A 20,169-nucleotide genomic window follows, 5' to 3' on the forward strand; every position below is an offset into this window, starting at 1 on the left:
TCGCGGGACCTTGGCCATCCCCCCCACCCTCTCAGACATAGCCAGTCATGTCTGTGATGCCCAACCGGCCAATAGCACCTCTTGGGATTCAAATCCTGGACCCCAGTGGTAGTAGGCTAGCATAATTTACCTAATCACCAACTATAATAACATTTGTTAATATTTTCTTTTGATCCTGAGTGCAGAAGTGTTTTTTTTATCCCTAAAAGTATGTAAGTGATTCAGACCTTCTGAGAATTCTCAGCCTCTTGGACATTAGGACACTTTTTCAGCAGCCTGTTCTGAACTGCCTCCAGACCTGCATTAATCTCTGAGAGTTTAGCATTCAGTTGATATAGTGGCCCGCTCTTCTGCACTGCCTCCTTTACCTGAGAAAGAAAGATAAAAATAGAAATTGTATAAGACGATGATAAAAACACAACAGAGAGGGACAGATCTTTATCATTTATTTGTGGTATAAACAGATCATTAGAGGGTTGCGGTGGGATCACCTCAGAATCACTGGGCACAATGCAGTAACACAGCCCGGAAAGGACGACAATCCATAAATCAAACATTGATCCCGTGCCTTACCAGCCTGTCACTTATCCTTTTCTTGCATGAATAATTTTGCAAAACATACTGTATGAACTGGTAATTAAAGAGCTTATTATTTATTTTTACACCATTCCCCCGCTTCTACTTACTTCTAATTCCACAGCCTAATTTGAGTGAATAAGCACTGTAGATCTTTATTGATTCTGGGTTTGAGTGATATTCCAACTGGTTTTCTATTAAAATATTACGTCAGTGTGATAAAACAGCAGATGTTGGCAATGTTTTAAAGAAATAACAGGGGCACACACTGTTACAGCGGCACTGATAGGTGTAAGCTCCAGCAGAGGAACAACAGGAGGTCCAAACCAGTGAAAGCAGAAGCTGCAAGTGGCTCATCTAACAGCTCTAATTGGTGTATGTGTGTGTCTCTAATTATTTTTAATGTTTTAAATTAGATGAGTGAAGGACTTTTGCAGACAGAAGAAGCTGCCCATTAGATGTAAAACATACTATAATAGATTTTGAAGCCCTGTCAACCTCCTTCACTCAAGCACGGACAATTGTGCCTGTTCAGATGCCTGACAAGGTCAACAAGATTAATTCAAATGAAACCATACCTGGTTCTCTACTGCCTGTAACAAGGCAGGGACTTCCTGTAGCGGGCCCTCAATCTCCACAGGAACCAAAGAGTCCATACCCTGATATTTCACCTTTAGATTCTCCATGATGTGCTGCAGCACCACCTTCTGGGAGCACAGGTCTGAGTGAAGTTCCTACGAAGAGGATCAAAGGATTTTTCTTCTAAGCAATTAAATGTACTAGTGCCACAAAACACTTTTGCGCTTCGATTTCTTCACTTTTTCATGGCCAAAAGTATGTGGACACCTGCTCATAAGCTTGTTGGTCATTCCATTCTACTACCATGTGCATTAATATGCCTTCTTGCAGCCTTAACAGCCTCTTCTCTACCCTAGAGGCTTTCCATAAGATTTTTCTGGTGAAAACACCCTCTCAAACACTGGAATTGGAATTGCTTTCTTGTATTTCTTTAAACTGAAGCTGGCAAAAGAAGTTGTCATCTCTTGGTACAGCCCTTTAAATTATTCTTAATTATTCAAATACAAATGTGCACAAACAGTACAAGATAAACGTCTTACTAACCTACTTTATAGTAACATAATCACTTAAACAGCTCTTGAAGAAAACCACAACTTTCAGGATTTTCCTAGTAAAAAGATAAGCAATTACCCTAAAATAAAACCACAGGTTTCAATTGTCCAATTGAATGCCTAAAATACAAAGCAAAACAAGTACATTTAAAAAGTACAGCATTTTGCCTAGTTTAGCTAGACAATGATTCCTGCATTAATTAAATACACAAATATCAATCAAAAGCATTAATCTATTATGGTGCATCTTACCAGGTTTACATGTCTCTGTCAGGCTCTCGGCACCACCATAATGAATGCTGTTCAATCAGTTCACTCTAAATCCCTCTCTGTTTCTTGTTCTCTGTACTGCTAAGCATCAGCCCTCTTCACCTTTGAGCCCAGGCAGCAAATAATACTCAGCTCCCTCTATTCATATTGTAATGAGTTATTCGAGACTGAGACTGAGTCAGTGCTACGAACAAGACACTAAAACCGTTTATCCAGAATCAAACAAAGCTCTCAGCAATTAAAGAGCCACTGGATAAACAAAAGATGGGAAGTTTGTGTATATATCTACAGTGTATCACAAAAGTGAGTACACCCCTCACATTTCTGCAGATATTTAAGTATATCTTTTCATGGGACAACACTGACAAAATGACACTTTGACACAATGAAAAGTAGTCTGTGTGCAGCTTATATAACAGTGTAAATTTATTCTTCCCTCAAAATAACTCAAAATACAGCCATTAATGTCTAAACCACCGGCAACAAAAGTGAGTACACCCCTAAGAGACTACACCCCTAAATGTCCAAATTGAGCACTGCTTGTCATTTTCCCTCCAAAATGTCATGTGATTTGTTAGTGTTACTAGGTCTCAGGTGTGCATAGGGAGCAGGTGTGTTCAATTTAGTAGTACTGCTCTCACACTCTCTCATACTGGTCACTGAAAGTTCCAACATGGCACCTCATGGCAAAGAACTCTCTGAGGATCTTAAAAGACGAATTGTTGCGCTACATGAAGATGGCCAAGGCTACAAGAAGATTGCCAACACCCTGAAACTGAGCTGCAGCACAGTGGCCAAGATCATCCAGCGTTTTAAAAGAGCAGGGTCCACTCACAAAAGACCTCGCGTTGGTCGTCCAAAGAAGCTGAGTGCACGTGCTCAGCGTCACATCCAACTGCTGTCTTTGAAAGATAGGCGCAGGAGTGCTGTCAGCATTGCTGCAGAGATTGAAAAGGTGGGGGGTCAGCCTGTCAGTGCTCAGACCATACGCCGCACACTACATCAAATTGGTCTGCATGGCTGTCACCCCAGAAGGAAGCCTCTTCTGAAGTCTCTACTCAAGAAAGCCCGCAAACACTTTGCTGAAGACATGTCAACAAAGGACATGGATTACTGGAACCATGTCCTATGGTCTGATGAGACCAAGATTAATTTGTTTGGTTCAGATGGTCTCAAGCATGTGTGGCGGCAATCAGGTGAGGAGTACAAAGATAAGTGTGTCATGCCTACAGTCAAGCATGGTGGTGGGAATGCCATGGTCTGGGACTGCATGAGTGCAGCAGGTGTTGGGGAGTTACATTTCATTGAGGGACACATGAACTCCAATATGTACTGTGAAATACTGAAGCAGAGCATGATCCCCTCCCTCCGGAAACTGGGTCGCAGGGCAGTGTTCCAGCATGATAATGACCCCAAACACACCTCTAAGACGACCACTGCTTTATTGAAGAGGCTGAGGGTAAAGGTGATGGACTGGCCAAGCATGTCTCCAGACCTAAACCCAATAGAACATCTTTGGGGCATCCTCAAGCGGAAGGTGGAGGAGCGCAAAGTCTCGAATATCCGCCAGCTCCGTGATGTCGTCATAGAGGAGTGGAAAAGCATTCCAGTGGCAACCTGTGAAGCTCTGGTAAACTCCATGCCCAGGAGAGTTAAGGCAGTTCTGGGAAATAATGGTGGCCACACAAAATATTGACACTTTAGGAACTTTCACTAAGGGGTGTACTCACTTTTGTTGCCGGTGGTTTAGACATTAATGGCTGTATATTGAGTTATTTTGAGGGAAGAATAAATTTACACTGTTATATAAGCTGCACACAGACTACTTTTCATTGTGTCAAAGTGTCATTTTGTCAGTGTTGTCCCATGAAAAGATATACTTAAATATCTGCAGAAATGTGAGGGGTGTACTCACTTTTGTGATACACTGTATATATAAACAAAGGACTAGACTTATACAGACAGTGACGATTATCCTCATAGCCACATAGATAAACAGTGAGTGAATGAAGCTGGCATGCAGCCTGGGAATAACTTCTGCTCAACGGTGATTTCCTTTCTATGAGCGAGCCTTATTCATACCAAACAATTCCCCTGGTCGAGGTGGCCGTTACTGTCTCATTGTAACCATGTAACATAAAACTAATAGCCGTGATTGCTTTGGATCATCTCAGTAACAAAATAATCTGAAAACGTCCAACAATGCAACATGCGGTTGCAGCCTTCTTAAAGAAATAATACTAGTTAAAGGTTATTAGTAATAAGATCAGAGGCAAGATGGTGCAGCTAGTAAAGAAGGTGATTTAAAGCAACATGGTTCCTGGGTTCTCTAATCACTCTAAGGAAATACATGCAGAAGGTGAATAGGCTAAAGTTGCCCCTGGGTGTAAATGAGTTACTGAATGAGTCCAGGGTGAATTCCTGTCCTGTGCTCTGTGTTATGCTGTATGATAAACTACAACCCTGTTCTATTTAATCAGTAAGCATGTGGCCATGCCACAAATTTGAATGATCTTAACATCACTTATTCACACCAATTAGGGATGCAATTGATGCAAAATTGTCCAAAAACCCAAAATAAACTTTGAATACAGAAACGGTACGAATTATCAATACATGGATACAATCATCAACAGATCTTGTGATCATTGTTATTCCTACAGTGAACCAACCTGGAGTCTTACTGTGTTGGGTTTTTGTTCAAGGTCTGTTAACAGAGTCACTGCAGCTACAAGCCATTCCTGAACCCTCTGTAGCTCCTCAAGTGTCTTCTTCCTCTCCTCCATCTCCACCTGCACTGCCCTATGCCCCCGAGTACTGCAATCCTTTAACCTGCAGGACACACAGATCAACGATGTTATAATATTTGGAAAGTTTATCTAAACATATCTCAGTGTTTCTAGTGCCAAACCTGCTGCAACATTGACCGAAATTAAGCGGTTGGTTCAAATAAAAGAACAAATTACTATAGTAATGACTGTTAAGATTAAGGCCAATTAGAATTCAAACTACTCAGCAGATTCCAGTTTTACATGAAAACAAACTGCCCAAGCACTGTCTGCTAAAGTAACTAAAGTGTCTTGAAAGCTGAGACTGCACAATATTGTTCTGCATAAGCTATTTGTTTCTGGCAAAATGTACCTTTCTTTTATGTACATTTACATGTACCTCATTAAGTATTTAGTGTAGGTAATTAGCAACAGCCAGTTTTATGCATCATTTCTTCCATCTTTAAAAACCAGGTGTAAATTAGCCACGGCTGTCCATAAAGACCTTAGACATAGTTTGACTTTAGTTTGTTGTGGAGGAACTCAAATAGCCTGACCTTAACCCCACTAACCTGTAACATTAATTGTATACATACTTTTAGTGTTACTTTTAGTGTCCCTTTGCATGGTTAGTTACAACCTTTGTAACGTGTTGGCAGCTGTTCAAGACCCGCTCCACATTCTGAGTAGTGTCCCTAAGGCGCAGTCTAGTTTGACCGGAGACACAGCAGCATGTGGATGTGTCAACTGAGAGGTCACCTGTGCCTTCTATCCCTCTGCACTGCCTAGTTTGGCAGGCAGGTGGGGTATGAGGTCCAGTTATGTGTGAGCTGTCAATCTCTTTTGTTTGACAGACACCTGCGCCTTATTAGTATTGATAATTGGCAAGGCAGAAGGACATGATTCTGTAACCAAGCCACTCCCCTAAGACACATCACACTGTTCAACAAATCATATTTTTAAAGGCTGTGTAGGGTGCAATAGTTTTAGCTTCCAAAAATTACAGTGAAGCGATTTCCAGTCCTCTGCACCAGTTCCTTGAAGCCTCTTTTGAGCAGTGAATGAGTTTATCAGTGGCTGGGTTTATCCACATTGCATGCACGGGGCAAACCGAACAAAAACGTATCATTGATTTATCTGTCATTAATCCTTGATGTCTGACCTGTAATAGCGCTCTTGCATAGTTTGCAGTTGCTGGCACAGTGAAATGGGCGGAGCTTGTTCCAGGTCAGGTGGGACTCTCATTAGCCTTGCAGCACGTAACTCCAGCGCAGACATAGCTCGCTGCTGGCAGTCCAGTCTGTCCTGGTACTGAGTCCAAAACTGCAGCAGATCATGTAGCTCCTCCCCTGTAGCCTTCTGTACGATGCTTTCCTGCAAATCAGCCTCCAATTGGTTGAGCACAATAGAGGCTTTCTCCATCTGTAAAACAAGGATGCGAATTATAAATAAAGACTCTGTCAAGGAAAGAGTGGTTGATGAAAATGAAACTGGAGGCAGGTGGCAGGTCACTAAGAACTGTTAGTAGGTGAATGGGCTAAGTGTGTGATGCCCAGTATAATTATATAATAATTTTTTCCAATAATTTTTCCATGTATCTGATATATTTCTTATGCAATTAACATATTTGAAGTGTTTTCTTTTGACTGACACTCTTTCCGATGCTGATCCATTCCTGTGCCCTCTGTCCCGAGTGTGCTAGGAGATCTCTTGCACATCGCCGCAGTCTAGCCACCTGACACCAAAGGGAGCCCACAGCATCGTCCCTGTTAGCACGACAACCCTGAACTGAACACCATTCCGACAGTTCTTTCAGTCTGCCAGGAAGGATGTCTACCTCCTCAACCAATGTCTGAAAACAACAACAAAACACACACACACACACACACACTTTGCTTTAACAACAAAAATGGTCAATTTTATATGTTCAGCCTAAACACAAATGGAGTGTTTTTTCTACATTACCTTTAGTTTCTCCTGCTGGTCAGAGCAGTCCTTCTGAGATGTGATTTTTTTAGTAGCACACTCGGCTAAAATAGTTTCCAAATCCCTGATTCTTTGGCAGAACACTTCATAGCAGGTACGGGTGTTTCTCTGGCGGTTAACACACCTGGCAGGTGATAAATATTATTTCTACACAAAACTGTAAGACGTAAGTCTTATCTATAACTGATCTTTTTAAAATTCTATTTATGCATTTCCCTTTTTTTCCCAATCTAATGTGTTTTTTATCCAATTACCCATCTGTAAATCCTGACTGAGAATGGCCATATCTAACATCACAGTAAAAACCCTTCTCTAAGATTCCTTGAAGGTTATCGGCCAAATGTTTTTACAGCGACCTATGGCAGGTTAGCACAGACAGCCCTACTGCATATAGACCGTCATTCTGTGTCCCGTGCCACACTTCATCCTGCAAGTTGTGTCAGTTATACCAGTGGTCCTTCACCACTGGGTCATTTATTACCGGGTTGCACAGAAAAAATTATAAATTAGAGATCGCTACAAAAGCAATACAAAGACTGCTTCCATTTCCAACATTCTATCTTTGAGAGGCGGATTTTCTGCAGTGATGGCAACCAAAACAAAGTTAACGAGTAGACTGGACAAAGGGAACACACTTCGGGTGTTATTGTCTCCTATCACCCCTAGGTGGGAGAAAAATAAAGCTCAGGGTTCCCACTGATTTTCCAACACTGGTGAGTAGTATTGTTATGCACTTTGTGTTTTTTATTGTGCTCGTTGTATAATTTAATGTTATTACCGCCTATGCCAATCAGTGAAACTTTATCTTATATGAAACAGGTTTGTGGTGCAAAAAAGGTTGGGGACCTCTCCGCAGTGGTGCACTACTACCGAACTGTTCATGAACAGAGAACTGTTCATTCTCTAAATAACATATTAGGAACCCATTTACTAAAAATGAAGTGCTTAGTTCAATCTACATACGCTGACCACTCAAAAAATAAGCAACACATACCTCTCAAAAGCTTCTAGTCTGAGCTGGGCCTGGGCTTTAACTGTGGCAACTCGAACCAAGAGATGACTTAGAATTGCAAGTTGAAAGTCTTCTATCTTCTGTGTTAAAAACAAGGGGTGAAAGGGAGCAAGAGCTTGAAGCTGGGTGACATGGGATTGGAACTCTGAGTCTAGAGTTGATAAGGTCTGTAGGATGTCCTTCAGCATCTCTGAACAGCTTCTAGGTGAGCATAGCGATGGGAGAAGGATTGACTCAATCCTCTGAAGATATTGACTGGTACTGGCAACCGCTCTAAAATAGTTTTTCAACATCTCATTTGCTTTTGAAAGATTCTCCTGGAAAGAGGACAAAGATCAGATATAAAAATTACAGCATTAGAATTGAAATGCAGAACATACTGCATTCATTTAATAATTTAAGAAAATCAATATCCATTTGGGATGCATATGTCTTACCATTTTCTTCTCATAGTTGTCTAATACCATTATTGCCAGGTCTGCAAGATATTTTGACTTTCGAGGCCCCTGTTCAAGTCCAACTCCATTTTTGTTTAATAGAACTTCAAGAACTTGCATTCTGGCTTCAACATCCCTCTTAATATTGAGAATTTTTTTAAGTTCACTTTTAACCGCTTCATGATTAGGCTCCACCACACAAGGCTTCTCCAGCACTCCATTCACCTCGTTCAGAAAATGAAGTACTTCTCTTTCCTCTGAGGGATAATGGACTCCTTGAAGAACGTCCCATTCGACCGTTTGAAGGTTATTTTGAATAGCCATCTCCCAGGTGTTGAGACTTTCAAGATTTTGTTTGAGTCTCATTTGTTCAGCAGTCAGCTGAGACGGGTGAAGGTCAGATGAGATGTTTTCAAGTTCTTGTGATGCCTCCTGATTAAGAACTTTAATAAGAGGAATTTGGCTAAGCAGAGACTGACAAATTTTATAACATTCCTTTTTGTCAGTGCTTTTGTCTTTAGTTTTAGGGACCTGGAGCTCAATATTTTCTTTTAGATCTTCCACACGTTGTCTAAGGCTGAGGAACCTTTCATGACTTTGAGCTCTAACATCCAAGGCATTGATTCTATTGTGGATCTCAGAGATCAAACATAGCAACTCTTTCCTCTTGTCCTCTGAGCAGTGAGTTACGTGCTCCACCTGGTGCTTGTGCTCTACAATCATGCATTTAATTGGTTCAACAGTAGACAGAGAATTTTTAGTAACAGGGAATATATGTTCTTTCACATCTACCACTATTTGTCTCAAGCTCTGCTCTAAGGAAGTGACTTTCTCATTTGATGAGTCTTGATTCTGTAAAATATTTGCAATCTCCTTACTGCAAGTTTTCTCAAAAGTGATGATGCCTTTTATGTCCTCCTGAAGCTTGGAGAGTTTTTCATATAGCCATGTGTTTTCAGAGATGCTAAGCTCAGAAGCGATGTCTTTACTCTTCATCAGCAAAGCCTCTGTGACGGCAAACTGTTTTTCTGCATCGCAAAGTGCATCCTGACTTTGTTGTAACCTTTTATCGAGATCTGCTGCGCTCAGGCTTTGACAATCCTCTCTTCTCAGAGATTCCCTTAGAAGATGGCCAAGAATCCAGGAATCCACTAGTGCCATCTGCTCTGAAATCTTTTCCCGAGTCTGAAGACTTAACTGGATCTCCTCCATGGCCTTGTTTAACTTCTCTGATGTTGTTTTTGACAAAAACTTCAATGTTTCCAAAAAATAAGTAACCATAGGAACATCAGCTTGACCAAGCTCAGGAATCAAGTCTGTTACCTCCTCTATCAGAGTTTCTAACTGTGCCTGCTTAGAGTTCATCTCTGAACGGAGCTTCTTTAGATCTTTGATCTGCCTGTGGACCTCTTCTGGAAGCAGGGACACCTTCCGTTGCCTGCTTTCAATGTCACGCCCTGTCTGCTTAGCCCAGGCCAGGGCCTCCGTTACAACTTTGACAATTTTGGCCATGGTTGGATTGCTGCTGGTTGGGACTGAGCAAGCCAACTGCTCACTTAGCAGATCCAGCTGATCCTTGACACACCATAAGCCTTGCTCTATATTGGAGGCTTCAGTCTTGAAGGTACATTCTTTAGAGAGGGCACCAAATCTTTGCTGAAGGTCAAAATAGCTTTGCTGTGCAGCTGTAAGGTCAGCACTGAGCTCAATCATATCTTGTGTCCTCTTGCTGTCCCAGTGAACAACTGAAAACCTTGATGTTCTTATGAAAACCTTCAGAAGTTTCTCTACATGGTCTTTTAAAGTATCAATGTCCTGTAGAAGGCTGAAACTCTCTTTTGTGTAAGAGCTGACATGATGTACGTTTTTCTCTGTAGATTTTTGTAGCTGCATCCATTTGCACTGAATGATGCTGAGTTGTGACTCTGCTTCTGCTCGCTCGGGTTGGCTGAGGTGGGTTGATAGTTGGGAATGTATCTGAATAAGCTCTCCCAGAACTGTCCTCTCTTGTTCCATAGTCCTCAAAAAGGAGCGCAGTCTCTGCTCCTCAACAAAGCTACTTTCAACTGGATACCTTTATACAGACAATTCAAAAAGAATCATTGTGAAATTGGTTTTATATTTTTATCAGTTTTACACTTTGAAACATAATTTAATTGATACAGAAGTTGTGCATTTATAATATTTTACAACGTTTAGTCCGATGAGTAGAAAGCCAATTGCTATTTTTATAATTTGTTGTTTGACATTGGTTAGGGTTAGGAGGTCAGTGTCTAACAGCAGATACAATTGCAATGCAATACAATTCTGTCCGACATCCAAACCCACAGACACTGCCAATGGTGTACTGAACAGTAATCCAGCTGAAATTTGAAACTGGATCTCAGTACTGGTGTGTTAGTGGTTTAGAACGTTGCTCCACCCAAGCACCCCAGAATGGATTTTCGAAAGATTTTAAAAATGAACTATATCACAATATGAATTGCTGCACAAAGCTTGTATTGCATACATTGGAACTAGTCAGGTATATCCATTTCTTTTTGCATTTTCCCCCCAATTTTCCTCCCAATCTAGTCGTATTCAATTACCCGATTGCACTATGCTTCCCCCCTACTGATGTTGACCTCTTCTCCTGACCGAGGAGAGCCGTGACTAACACAGCTTTGCATACGGAGAGACACACCCTAATCACATTATCCCCTGTCTCTGTGCAGGTGCCATCAATTAGCCAGCAGAGGTCATAATTGCATCAGTTTTTTTAAATTTTTATTTTTTAATTTTATTTTTATTTTTTATTATTATTTTTATTTTATTTTAGCACGTCCAATTTCGTCCCATCTATCATCCTCTCATTAGTGCGGATTCCTGCTCCTGATTGGGGCTGACGAGGCCGTTCCACGTCTCCTCCGAAACGTGCACAGCCAATCGACCGTCTTATCACCCACACTTGACGAGTGTAGCGTGGCAGAGTACTGTGCACGGAGGATCACACACTCCGCCACACCCCCTCCCGTCTCCATGCAGGCGCCACCAACCAGCCAGCAGAGGGCGCAACCGCCCCGTTCCTGAGAGAGCATCCCCTACGGTCTCAAGTCCCGCCCCCCACCCGGACAACCGGCCAATCGTTGTCCATAGCCGCCCAGCCTCGACCGTGAAGGCAGAGCTGGATTCGAAACGACGCTCCTTCGAAATCCAGCTCTGGTTGCAGCGCGTGTCTTTTACCGCTGCGCCACCTGAGCGGCCATAATTGCATCAGTTTTGAGGAATCCCCTTCGGCACCCTCCCTGAGAATGAGCCAATCATTGTTCGTGTAGGTGCCCAGCCTGCCGGTAGTAGAGCTGAGATTCGAACTGACGAGTTTGACATGTCAGCTCTGGTGTACTAGCGTGTTTTACTGCTGTGGCACCTGAGTGCCCTCAGGTATATCCCTTTATTGACAGTGGACCTACATACTAAGATAGGCTTTATCTATGTCTAAAAAATGTTCCTAAATACTCACATCCTTAGGGACTCCAGTTCAGCTTTCAACTTCTCAAGAGTACCTCTGGCTTTCTGCTGCTGTCTATCATAGTCAATAACTAGCTGCAATTGTGCCTCCTTGGAATGGAGGGTCCCAGTTGCATCCCATAATGCCTCAGTCCACTGGCAACTTAATCGCTGCATAGCCTCAGGATCATGGACTGAGCCATTGGCAACGAGGCTGACGTCACCATTAGCATGATTTTGCTTTGAAATGAAAGAGATCTGCTTCTGAGCACTTTGTCTACAACACTGAGACATAAAAGAACACATTTTAAGCAAACAATCAAAGCAGTGGCAAAAATTTAAAGATATATTTAAAAAAAAACGCTAAGTTACTTACCTCAGCCTCCTCTACTTGTTTAGCCATGTCTATAGGGTTAAGCACGGCGGGGAGGCTGCGACAACTCAGAATGCGAAACAACAGTCTGTTCAACTGAGCTTCAAGGTCAGCAACAGAGGTGTTAAGAACCTCCAAGGGGTCTTCAAGAAGCCTGCTCTGTGGTCCCAAAAACATTAAATTAAAAAGTTAGGTGACAAGGTGCATGTGTATCTTGACCAATTTTAACATAAGTTTAGTACATTTGAAAAGATAATGCTGACTCTCAGGTAGATTAAAGATATAATGCAATAGCCTTAAGTTCAATTCTCAGCGATGCTTTCAATCTGGATGAGTGTCTAACAGACACAATTAATTCGAGTGGAAGCTCAACAGAGTTTTATTGCAGAAATGCAACCTCTGTTTTCTGATTGAGGCACCTGTATAAATGTTGAATGATTCACAAAGGGCATAATGTGACTCTCTGTATGTGATACGACTCTCTGTAAGACTTAAGCCCTGGTATAAAAGTATAAAGTAGTGGGGGGAGAATGATAATCTGTGGTTCTTCTTAGCCAGAAATAGCAGAAATGTTCTAGAAACAAAGCTTAGAAACATGGGAGATTAATAAAGGTGTACATTATAACTGGGGTGGAGACAGGACTAAGTAGAACATTGTAAAGTTGTGAATGTTAGAGGCAAACAAACAGCAACTTGACAGGGCTGCCATCAGTAACTATACCTAGAATGTCTACCTAAATAATACGTGTATCTAAATAAATTAACCAATACTTACTCTGACAAAGTAGGCATAACAATTGTTAAAACATATATTATTGATTTAAGATCATATTTCCATTTAAAACAACAATCAGCACTTAAAAACATAATTTCTTACCTCGATTAGCAGACTACTTGGCCTCTTCTTAGACATCTTTTCAATTTCGATAAAAACTGCATTCATTGTGGGACCACGTGGCTCTTCATCCTCTAACAGATGTAACTGACTTTCACTCCCTTCAGCTGAGACATCCAGACCAGAGGCCTTTGATTGGTCTTCCAATTGAGCCTAGTTGGAAAAAAACATACAGCACACACACAAATGAATTCAATACAATATCATAAAATGATGTAATTTATGAATATGACAAGTATTTGTTTCCTTGTATAACAATACACAATGTTCAGGTTCAGATAATAACACACATGCTCTGAGAGTGTGAAATGACAGCAGAGGTTCTCAACTTTATGGTCAGCTGGGCCACATTGGTGCATGAGTAAGTTCTAGCTGCAAATTGTCCACAGGTTTGAGGTTGAGAACTGCTGCTATATATAACATACATCATAGGCAGTCATGATTTACAGCAATGAAGCATTAATGAAGATTAAAAACCAAACAGAAAAACATGCATGAAGTTATAGTTAATGTATTGATGCAATGATCCACAATTTTACTCTACACAGTATGGCCAAAAGTATGGAAACAGCTTTTCTCATTGTTTTTTATTTATTTATTATGTTTATGCATTTTCTCCCCTTTTTCATTTTGGCCATATAGTGTATTTATTCATTAATGTCTCATTTATGGCATCCCTAGTTTCAGAAATTATGTCATAATTAACAAGTAAGACAATCAAACAAACAAAACAGAACCAGAATGATGTATTGATCAGATGCAATGTCTATGCAAATGAAGATCCACAATGCAAAAAAATGTCCACTGTGGTAAACATGCAGGTATCAGATATCAAACTATAGGTGAGACTTCCATGCCAGACACATCTGTGGAGGGATGCATGCAGCTTCCTGTTACCTGAACCAAACTGATGCTTTTATTCTGAGCCAAAACGTCTGCGGATTTTAGATCCACATCAGACCAGATCTCTTTCTTAGGCTGTTCCTGACTGATGAGAGTCTTCTCCTCGATGCTCACTTCATCATCTAGTTCACTGATTTGTTGGACCTGAATACTCTCAGATGATTTCCCAGATGATGCCAGCAGTTCCAGCTCAAAATCAGTTTCATCCTTACTTTGCAAAACTGGTAGAGTAGGTTTAGGTAGATCTTCTGCAGGTATGGGGCTAGCAGATACAGTTTCAGATACTTCACCATGCTGTAGTTCAATATCTTTTTGTGGAATAGGTGGTGTTAGTTGTACAAGAGGTATTTCAACAATTTCTTCTTGTGTTGTGGACTCCTCCAGAACAGCAAGACAACATTGTGATGTTGTTTTTTGTAGTTCCTCTAGTTCAGCTGGTATTATTTCAACATCAGTTTGATCCTTCCTTTGCTGAACTGGCAAAGTAGGTTTTGCTAGATCCTCTTCAACAGTGGGACTGACTGCAGATGCTTTCACATGCTCCAGTTCAATATCTTTTTGTATCAGAGATGGAGTTAGGTGTGCGAGAGGCTCCTCAACAATTTCTTCAAGACCACTTGCTGAAGATGTTGTTTGTGGCTTTTCTAGCTCAACAGGAATGATCTTTAAATCAGTTTGATCCTTCTCCTCTCTCAGTGGTGGAGCTGGTTCAATTACATTATCCTGTACCTCTGATTTTGGAGTTTCAGGTTTGACCGAAGTCTCTTCTATGTCTAGGAGTACAAAGACAACTGAGGGGGTATCACATTCGTCACGTTCCCGTTTTACTGAACTCTCTACAGATTCTATTTTTGTCACAGTCCTGTCATCATCAATGAGGCTGCTTGGTGAGGTTGGCTGGTTTGGTGGCACTTCTAGCTCAAGTGGAACAATTCTGAGATCAGTTTGATCATTCTTCTCGCTCACTAGTGGAGCTGGTTCCATCACATTGTCCTGTACCTCAGATTTTGGAATTTCAGAAGGTTTAATCATAGTCTCTTCTATTTCTTGAGATTTAGAGATGACTGAAGAAATATCCTGATTAGCTGAGCTTGTTTGTTCTATTTCTTGGGGTTCAGAGACAGCTGAAGGGGTATCACATTCATCACGTTCCCGTTTTATTAAATTCTTGTCAACAGATTCCAATTGTGTCACAGTCCTGTCATCATCAATGAGGCTGCTTGGTGAGGTTGGCTGGTTTAGTGGCACTTCTAGCTCAAGTGGAACAATTTCAAGATCAGTTTGATCATTCTTCTCGCTCACTAGTGGAGCTGGTTTCATCACATTGTCCTGTACCTCAGATTTTGGAATTTCAGAAGGTTTAACCAAAGTCTCTTCAATTTCTTGAGGTTCAGAGATGACTGAAGAAAGGACCATTTGTTGTGATGGTTTTACATCATCCTCCAAAGCTTCAGTTTCTTGGGGTTCAGAGACAACTGAAGGGGTATCACATTTTATATTCTTTTCAACAGCTTCTACTTGTGTCACAGTCCTGTCATCATCAATGAGGTTGCCTGGTGTGGTTGGCTGATTTAGTGGCACCTCTTGCCCAAGTGGAACAATTTCACGATCAGTTTGATCATTCTTCTCGCTCACTAGTGGAGCTGGTTCCATCACATTGTCCTGCACTTCAGATTTTGGAATTTCAGGTTTAGCCATAGTCTCTTCAATTTCTTGAGGTTTAGAGATGACTGAAGAAATATCTTGTTCAGCTGGGCTTACTTTTTGGGCCAATGGTAGAGATGGTTTTATCATACCATCCTCCAATGTTTCTGTTTCTTGGGGTTCAGGGACAACTGAAGAGGTATCACATTGATCATATTTGTCTTTTAATAAATTGTCTTCAACAGCCTCAACTTGTGTCACTGTCCTGTCTTCATCAGTGAGGCTACTTGGTAAGGTTGGCTGGTTTAGTGGCATTTCTAGCTCAAATTGAACCATTTTAAGGTCTGCTTTATCATCTTCTTGCTGAATTTGTGGAGTAGGTTCATGAAGCGCATCTTTAAGTTCAGTACAAACAGCTTCAGAGAATTTCTCCTGTTCTGTTTCATTTTCTTCCTTTATGGGTGGAGTTGGTTCAGTCACACTTTCTTGTACCTGGGACACAGAAACTTCAAACCCTGTATCACTTGTAATTGTGCGATTTTTCATTACATCAGATGTAGGATGGACCAATGTCTCCTCCGTGTTTTGTTCTTGACATACCACTGACACAGCATTACCTTCTACTTCATTTGCTTTTTGTCCTACTGGTGTAGTTGGTTCTACATAATCTTCCTCAACAGCTTTTTCTTGTGTCACCGTCTCTTCCAAAGAAGTGCTGCTTGAACTATGGCTGGTTCCTTCTTTGGAGACTTTGTCAGAAATACTTTTCTTCTCTTTTGTTCTTGTTGGTGGAGTTGGTATCACTGTGTCTTTTATTTCCTGGATTTTGGAAACATCAGAAATGGTTTCACTTTCAGTTGGGATTGCTTTTTGTCTCACTGGTGGAGTTGGCTCTTCCAGAACAGCTTTCACTTCACTGACAATTTCTTTAGATTCTTCCATTATCAGATCTCCACCATGTGTGGGTTCTACCAACATCTCCATTTCTTGAGGTTTAGAACCCCCCAAAATTTTGTCACTTTCAATATGACTTGCTTTTCGTCTCACTGGTGGAGTTGGTTTTACAAGATCCTCACTCGCCACGTCTGTTTCATCAGGAACCTTTTTGATGTCTTTCCTTCTTGTTGGTGATGTTGGTGTCACTAACATCTCATTTATTTCTTGGGGCTTGGAAGTCACTGAAATAAGGTCAGTTACAGTTTGACCTGCTTTTTGCCTTTCAGGTGGAGTTCGTTTTCCTAGATCCTCCTCAGCAGCTTTATCTTGTGTCAGTTTTTTCTCTAGATCAGTGCTGGCATAAATACTGCTAGCGATTTCTTCAGAAATGGAGTCTGTCACATTTCTGTTGTCTTTCCTTCGTGTAGGAGGTGTGGGTTTCACCAATGCTTGGTCCACTTTTTTGGGTTTGGAATCCACTGAAATAATGTCACTGTCTACTTGGCTTCCCTTTCTTCTCATTGGTGGAGTTGGCTTCTCAACAGATTTATATTCTGCCAAATTACTTTCAGAATAACTTAGTTTGCCTAAATTTCTGCTAGCTCTTCTCCTTACTGGAGGGGTGGGTTTCATTAGTGTCTCATCAATTTCTACTTGACTTGTTTTTCGTCTGACTGGTGGAGCTGGTTTTACAAGAAACTCTTCACTACCTTTGTCCTGTATCAATGTCTTCCCCAGATCAACTATGCTAGAACTTCTGCTGCCCATAGGGTCAATATTTCTGCTGCCTCTCCTTCTTGATGGAGGTGTGAGTTTTATCAATGTCTCTTCCATTTCTAGGGATTTCACTGAAATACTGTCACTTTGTACTCTGCTTGTTTTTCTTCTCACAGGTGGAGTTAGCTTTACAATAGGCTCAACAGATATTTTTTCACTGGTCTCTTTCAATTCGGGAGAATATTTTTCCTCCACTCCATGGTGTTCCGCTGGAAGTTCTGGATGGATTTTCAGATCTGGTGAAAAACCTTTATCTTTTCGTCTCCTAGTTGGTGGAGTTGGCTGAGAATCAACAACAAGTGGCAGGTTTTCTTCTCCCAATGTTTTACGTCTTCTGTTTGGTGGAGTTGGGAGAACCTCAGCACCAGGTACCTGGATTTCAGTATTTGGTGATATTTTATCAACATATTCGCATTGTTCACCTAAAGCAACAGGAAGAACATGTCCCATCTCTGACTGGACATCTAGATTGAGTAACAAGCTATCAGTTTCTTTCCGTCGCCTTGTAGGTGGAGTGGGTTTGCTCTCACCAACTGACGTTTTTATCTTGTCATCTACTATTTCTACCTCCTCAGTAATGAAACCTAATTTCTCACTTGTGATGGATTCTCGTTTCTGTCTAGGTGGTTTGACTGGTAATATTCTCAGGACCTCTGATTGTTCTTTTCCTTTGAGTGTGTCATCAACTTCTTGACGAACTTCTTCTGTAACTGCAGGTTTTGAATCTTCTGGTTCATTTGTGGCAGCATCCATGGTTGGCACAGTTGCCTCCCATGTATTTGGTTCTTCGTGTATCTCTAGACCCTCGCGTCTTTCCAGAATGATATATCTAAGTTGGATCTCACGAGGACCATTATCCACATTCCACTGCTCTAAAACAAGTGGCTCCAATATTCTATGGGCTTCATGTGGGTCACTGTCTCTCGTCCAGGTTTCCTCTTGCTCAGCAATGGCAGTAATTAGGTCATTGTTTCCTGGAGTAATGTCTGTAGTCATTTGGTTGTTACTTATTTGTGAAACAAGTTCTGGAGTTTTCTCACTGCTTTCACTGGAGATTTGCAACTGATCTGCTTCAGTGGATGCCGTTTTCAATAATTCTTTATCCAGACAGATTTGACTGTCAGATAAAAGTTCTTTTCTTGTTTCTTCTGGCTCTTCAGTATTTGAAACGGGCCTATTCATACTTTCCGCTTGTAGAAGTGATGTCTCATTGTCGGTATCCACAGACACATCTAAGACCTCATTAGTATGAATATGTACCTTGTGTATATCTAGAATTACCTCTGCAACTTTATTTTTTTGTACCTCACTGTCCTCATCCAAATGCTCACTTGTATCAGATGTAATTTTATCAAACAGTATTTTCTCTGTAGCAGATTCTAAGTAACTCTGATCACTCTCTGTCAGTGGACATTCAGATTTAAGGGACTCTTTGGGTTTCTCCTGAACAGATGTCTCATAGTACTCAAGTTCTTCACTCAACACAGGTTGCACCTTTTCACCTTCAGTCTGCTCTTTATTGTTTTCCACAATCATCCAGTCACACACTTTATGTTCTGGTGTTTGATTGTTTATAAAAATGCCAGATTCATCAACTTGTGTGGCTAGTTCAGACTCAAGCGTAATAGGAGGCACTCTGGGTGGTAAATCAGAGGTTTGATGAGTATTCATTTGTTGTTCTGTTGTGTTTTCAGAAGTCTTCTCATCATATGTTAGTGTAATTTTTGTTTCATAACTTTCAGATTCGGGGATTTCCATGGGTCTTTCTTCTAACAAGGTATCAATCTCATGTAGCTCTTCAGACAACATAGGCTGCATCTTTATAACCTGATCCTGTTCCATCTTAATTTGCTCACTCTCACTTATTATAGGACGACTTACAGAAACCGCAGATTCGCTTACATCTTCTTGTAGTTTAGAAGTCATGGCTGATGCTGACTTTGGCACATCATCTGTTTTAAATTCAGTTTCATGATCATCTACTCTTGGAACAGAGAGATGTTCTACTGGAGTGCCTTCAATATCTGTTACAAAAACAGCTTCACCCATCGTTGGGTCACTTATTTGATGGACAAAGTCAGTAACTGCTGATTCTTGCTGAGATGTCACAACCAGTGTTTTCAGCGACTCTTCTGAAGTAAGATACTCCGTATTTGGTGTCATTTCTTCTGATATAGAAGCCTCTTTTTGCAGAGTTTGAACCACTAAGCATGTATCATTATCTCTGGTACTTTGTTTGTCTATGTTCATTGGTGCAGGAATAATATCTTCTGTCTTTGCCCAATCAAGTTCAGGCTTTATAGTAGTAAGTGAAGTGTTTGGTACCTCAGTGGAAACCTGTCAAATAATTATTTTTAAATACAGATATAAAGATAGAAATTGGCATCTTCTCAAAACATAACTGCATCGGTATTCCATTTTTAATACAAGAAATAGGCTAACAAGTTAAAGGTACAGTAAGGCAAAGGTAAAGTACTGCTTATTAAAAAAGAATGTGTCTATTTGTGTATGTACATTACATCTTCAGATTTTTCTGATTTTTATACAGCCCAAAACTGATCATTGGTTTTTTTTAATATTCCTATCAATTATGGGAACATATAGTAGGTGTAAAAGTGGGTAAAAATACCCAGCCTAAGAAAAAAAGGCTGATGTTACATTACACTGAACACTGGAGTACCACAGGGCTGTGTACTGAGCCCCCTCCTGTACTCTCTTCACAAACACTCAAACATTGTTATTAAGTTTGCTGATTACATCACTAAGATAGGCTTGATCTTTAACAAAATTAACAAATTAGGAATATTTATTTATTTTACCATCCTTAAGCACAGTAACTGTTCTGTGCAACATCCCCTCAACTGCTTACAGTGCCAGATAATTAACTTGTAGTTTACCTTATTTAAGCACCTACAGGTTTGCTCCAAACTAAATTTCATTGTTCTTGCACAGTAACAATAAATATATCTTATCTCA

The 20,169-nt window shown here is 40.8% G+C and overlaps 1 protein-coding gene across 1 annotated transcript in view; it reads right to left on the minus strand.

Moving 5' to 3' along the window:
• The window catches only part of syne2b (spectrin repeat containing, nuclear envelope 2b), an 89,200-nt gene that overhangs the window by 20,653 nt on the left and 48,378 nt on the right, over positions 1-20,169 (minus strand). Inside the window, exons 53-64 of the mRNA XM_062995728.1 lie at positions 13,831-19,530; positions 12,916-13,086; positions 12,042-12,197; positions 11,679-11,950; positions 8,180-10,253; positions 7,725-8,059; positions 6,710-6,854; positions 6,396-6,596; positions 5,907-6,166; positions 4,649-4,808; positions 1,155-1,310; positions 228-368 (exon numbers count right to left, since the gene is read on the minus strand). Of these exons, the coding sequence (XP_062851798.1) occupies positions 228-368; positions 1,155-1,310; positions 4,649-4,808; positions 5,907-6,166; positions 6,396-6,596; positions 6,710-6,854; positions 7,725-8,059; positions 8,180-10,253; positions 11,679-11,950; positions 12,042-12,197; positions 12,916-13,086; positions 13,831-19,530 (9,771 nt within the window). The remainder of the gene's footprint in view (positions 1-227; positions 369-1,154; positions 1,311-4,648; positions 4,809-5,906; positions 6,167-6,395; positions 6,597-6,709; positions 6,855-7,724; positions 8,060-8,179; positions 10,254-11,678; positions 11,951-12,041; positions 12,198-12,915; positions 13,087-13,830; positions 19,531-20,169) is intronic.

Source organism: Trichomycterus rosablanca, chromosome 5 (assembly GCF_030014385.1).
Source record: "Trichomycterus rosablanca isolate fTriRos1 chromosome 5, fTriRos1.hap1, whole genome shotgun sequence".
Lineage (NCBI taxonomy): Eukaryota > Metazoa > Chordata > Actinopteri > Siluriformes > Trichomycteridae > Trichomycterus > Trichomycterus rosablanca.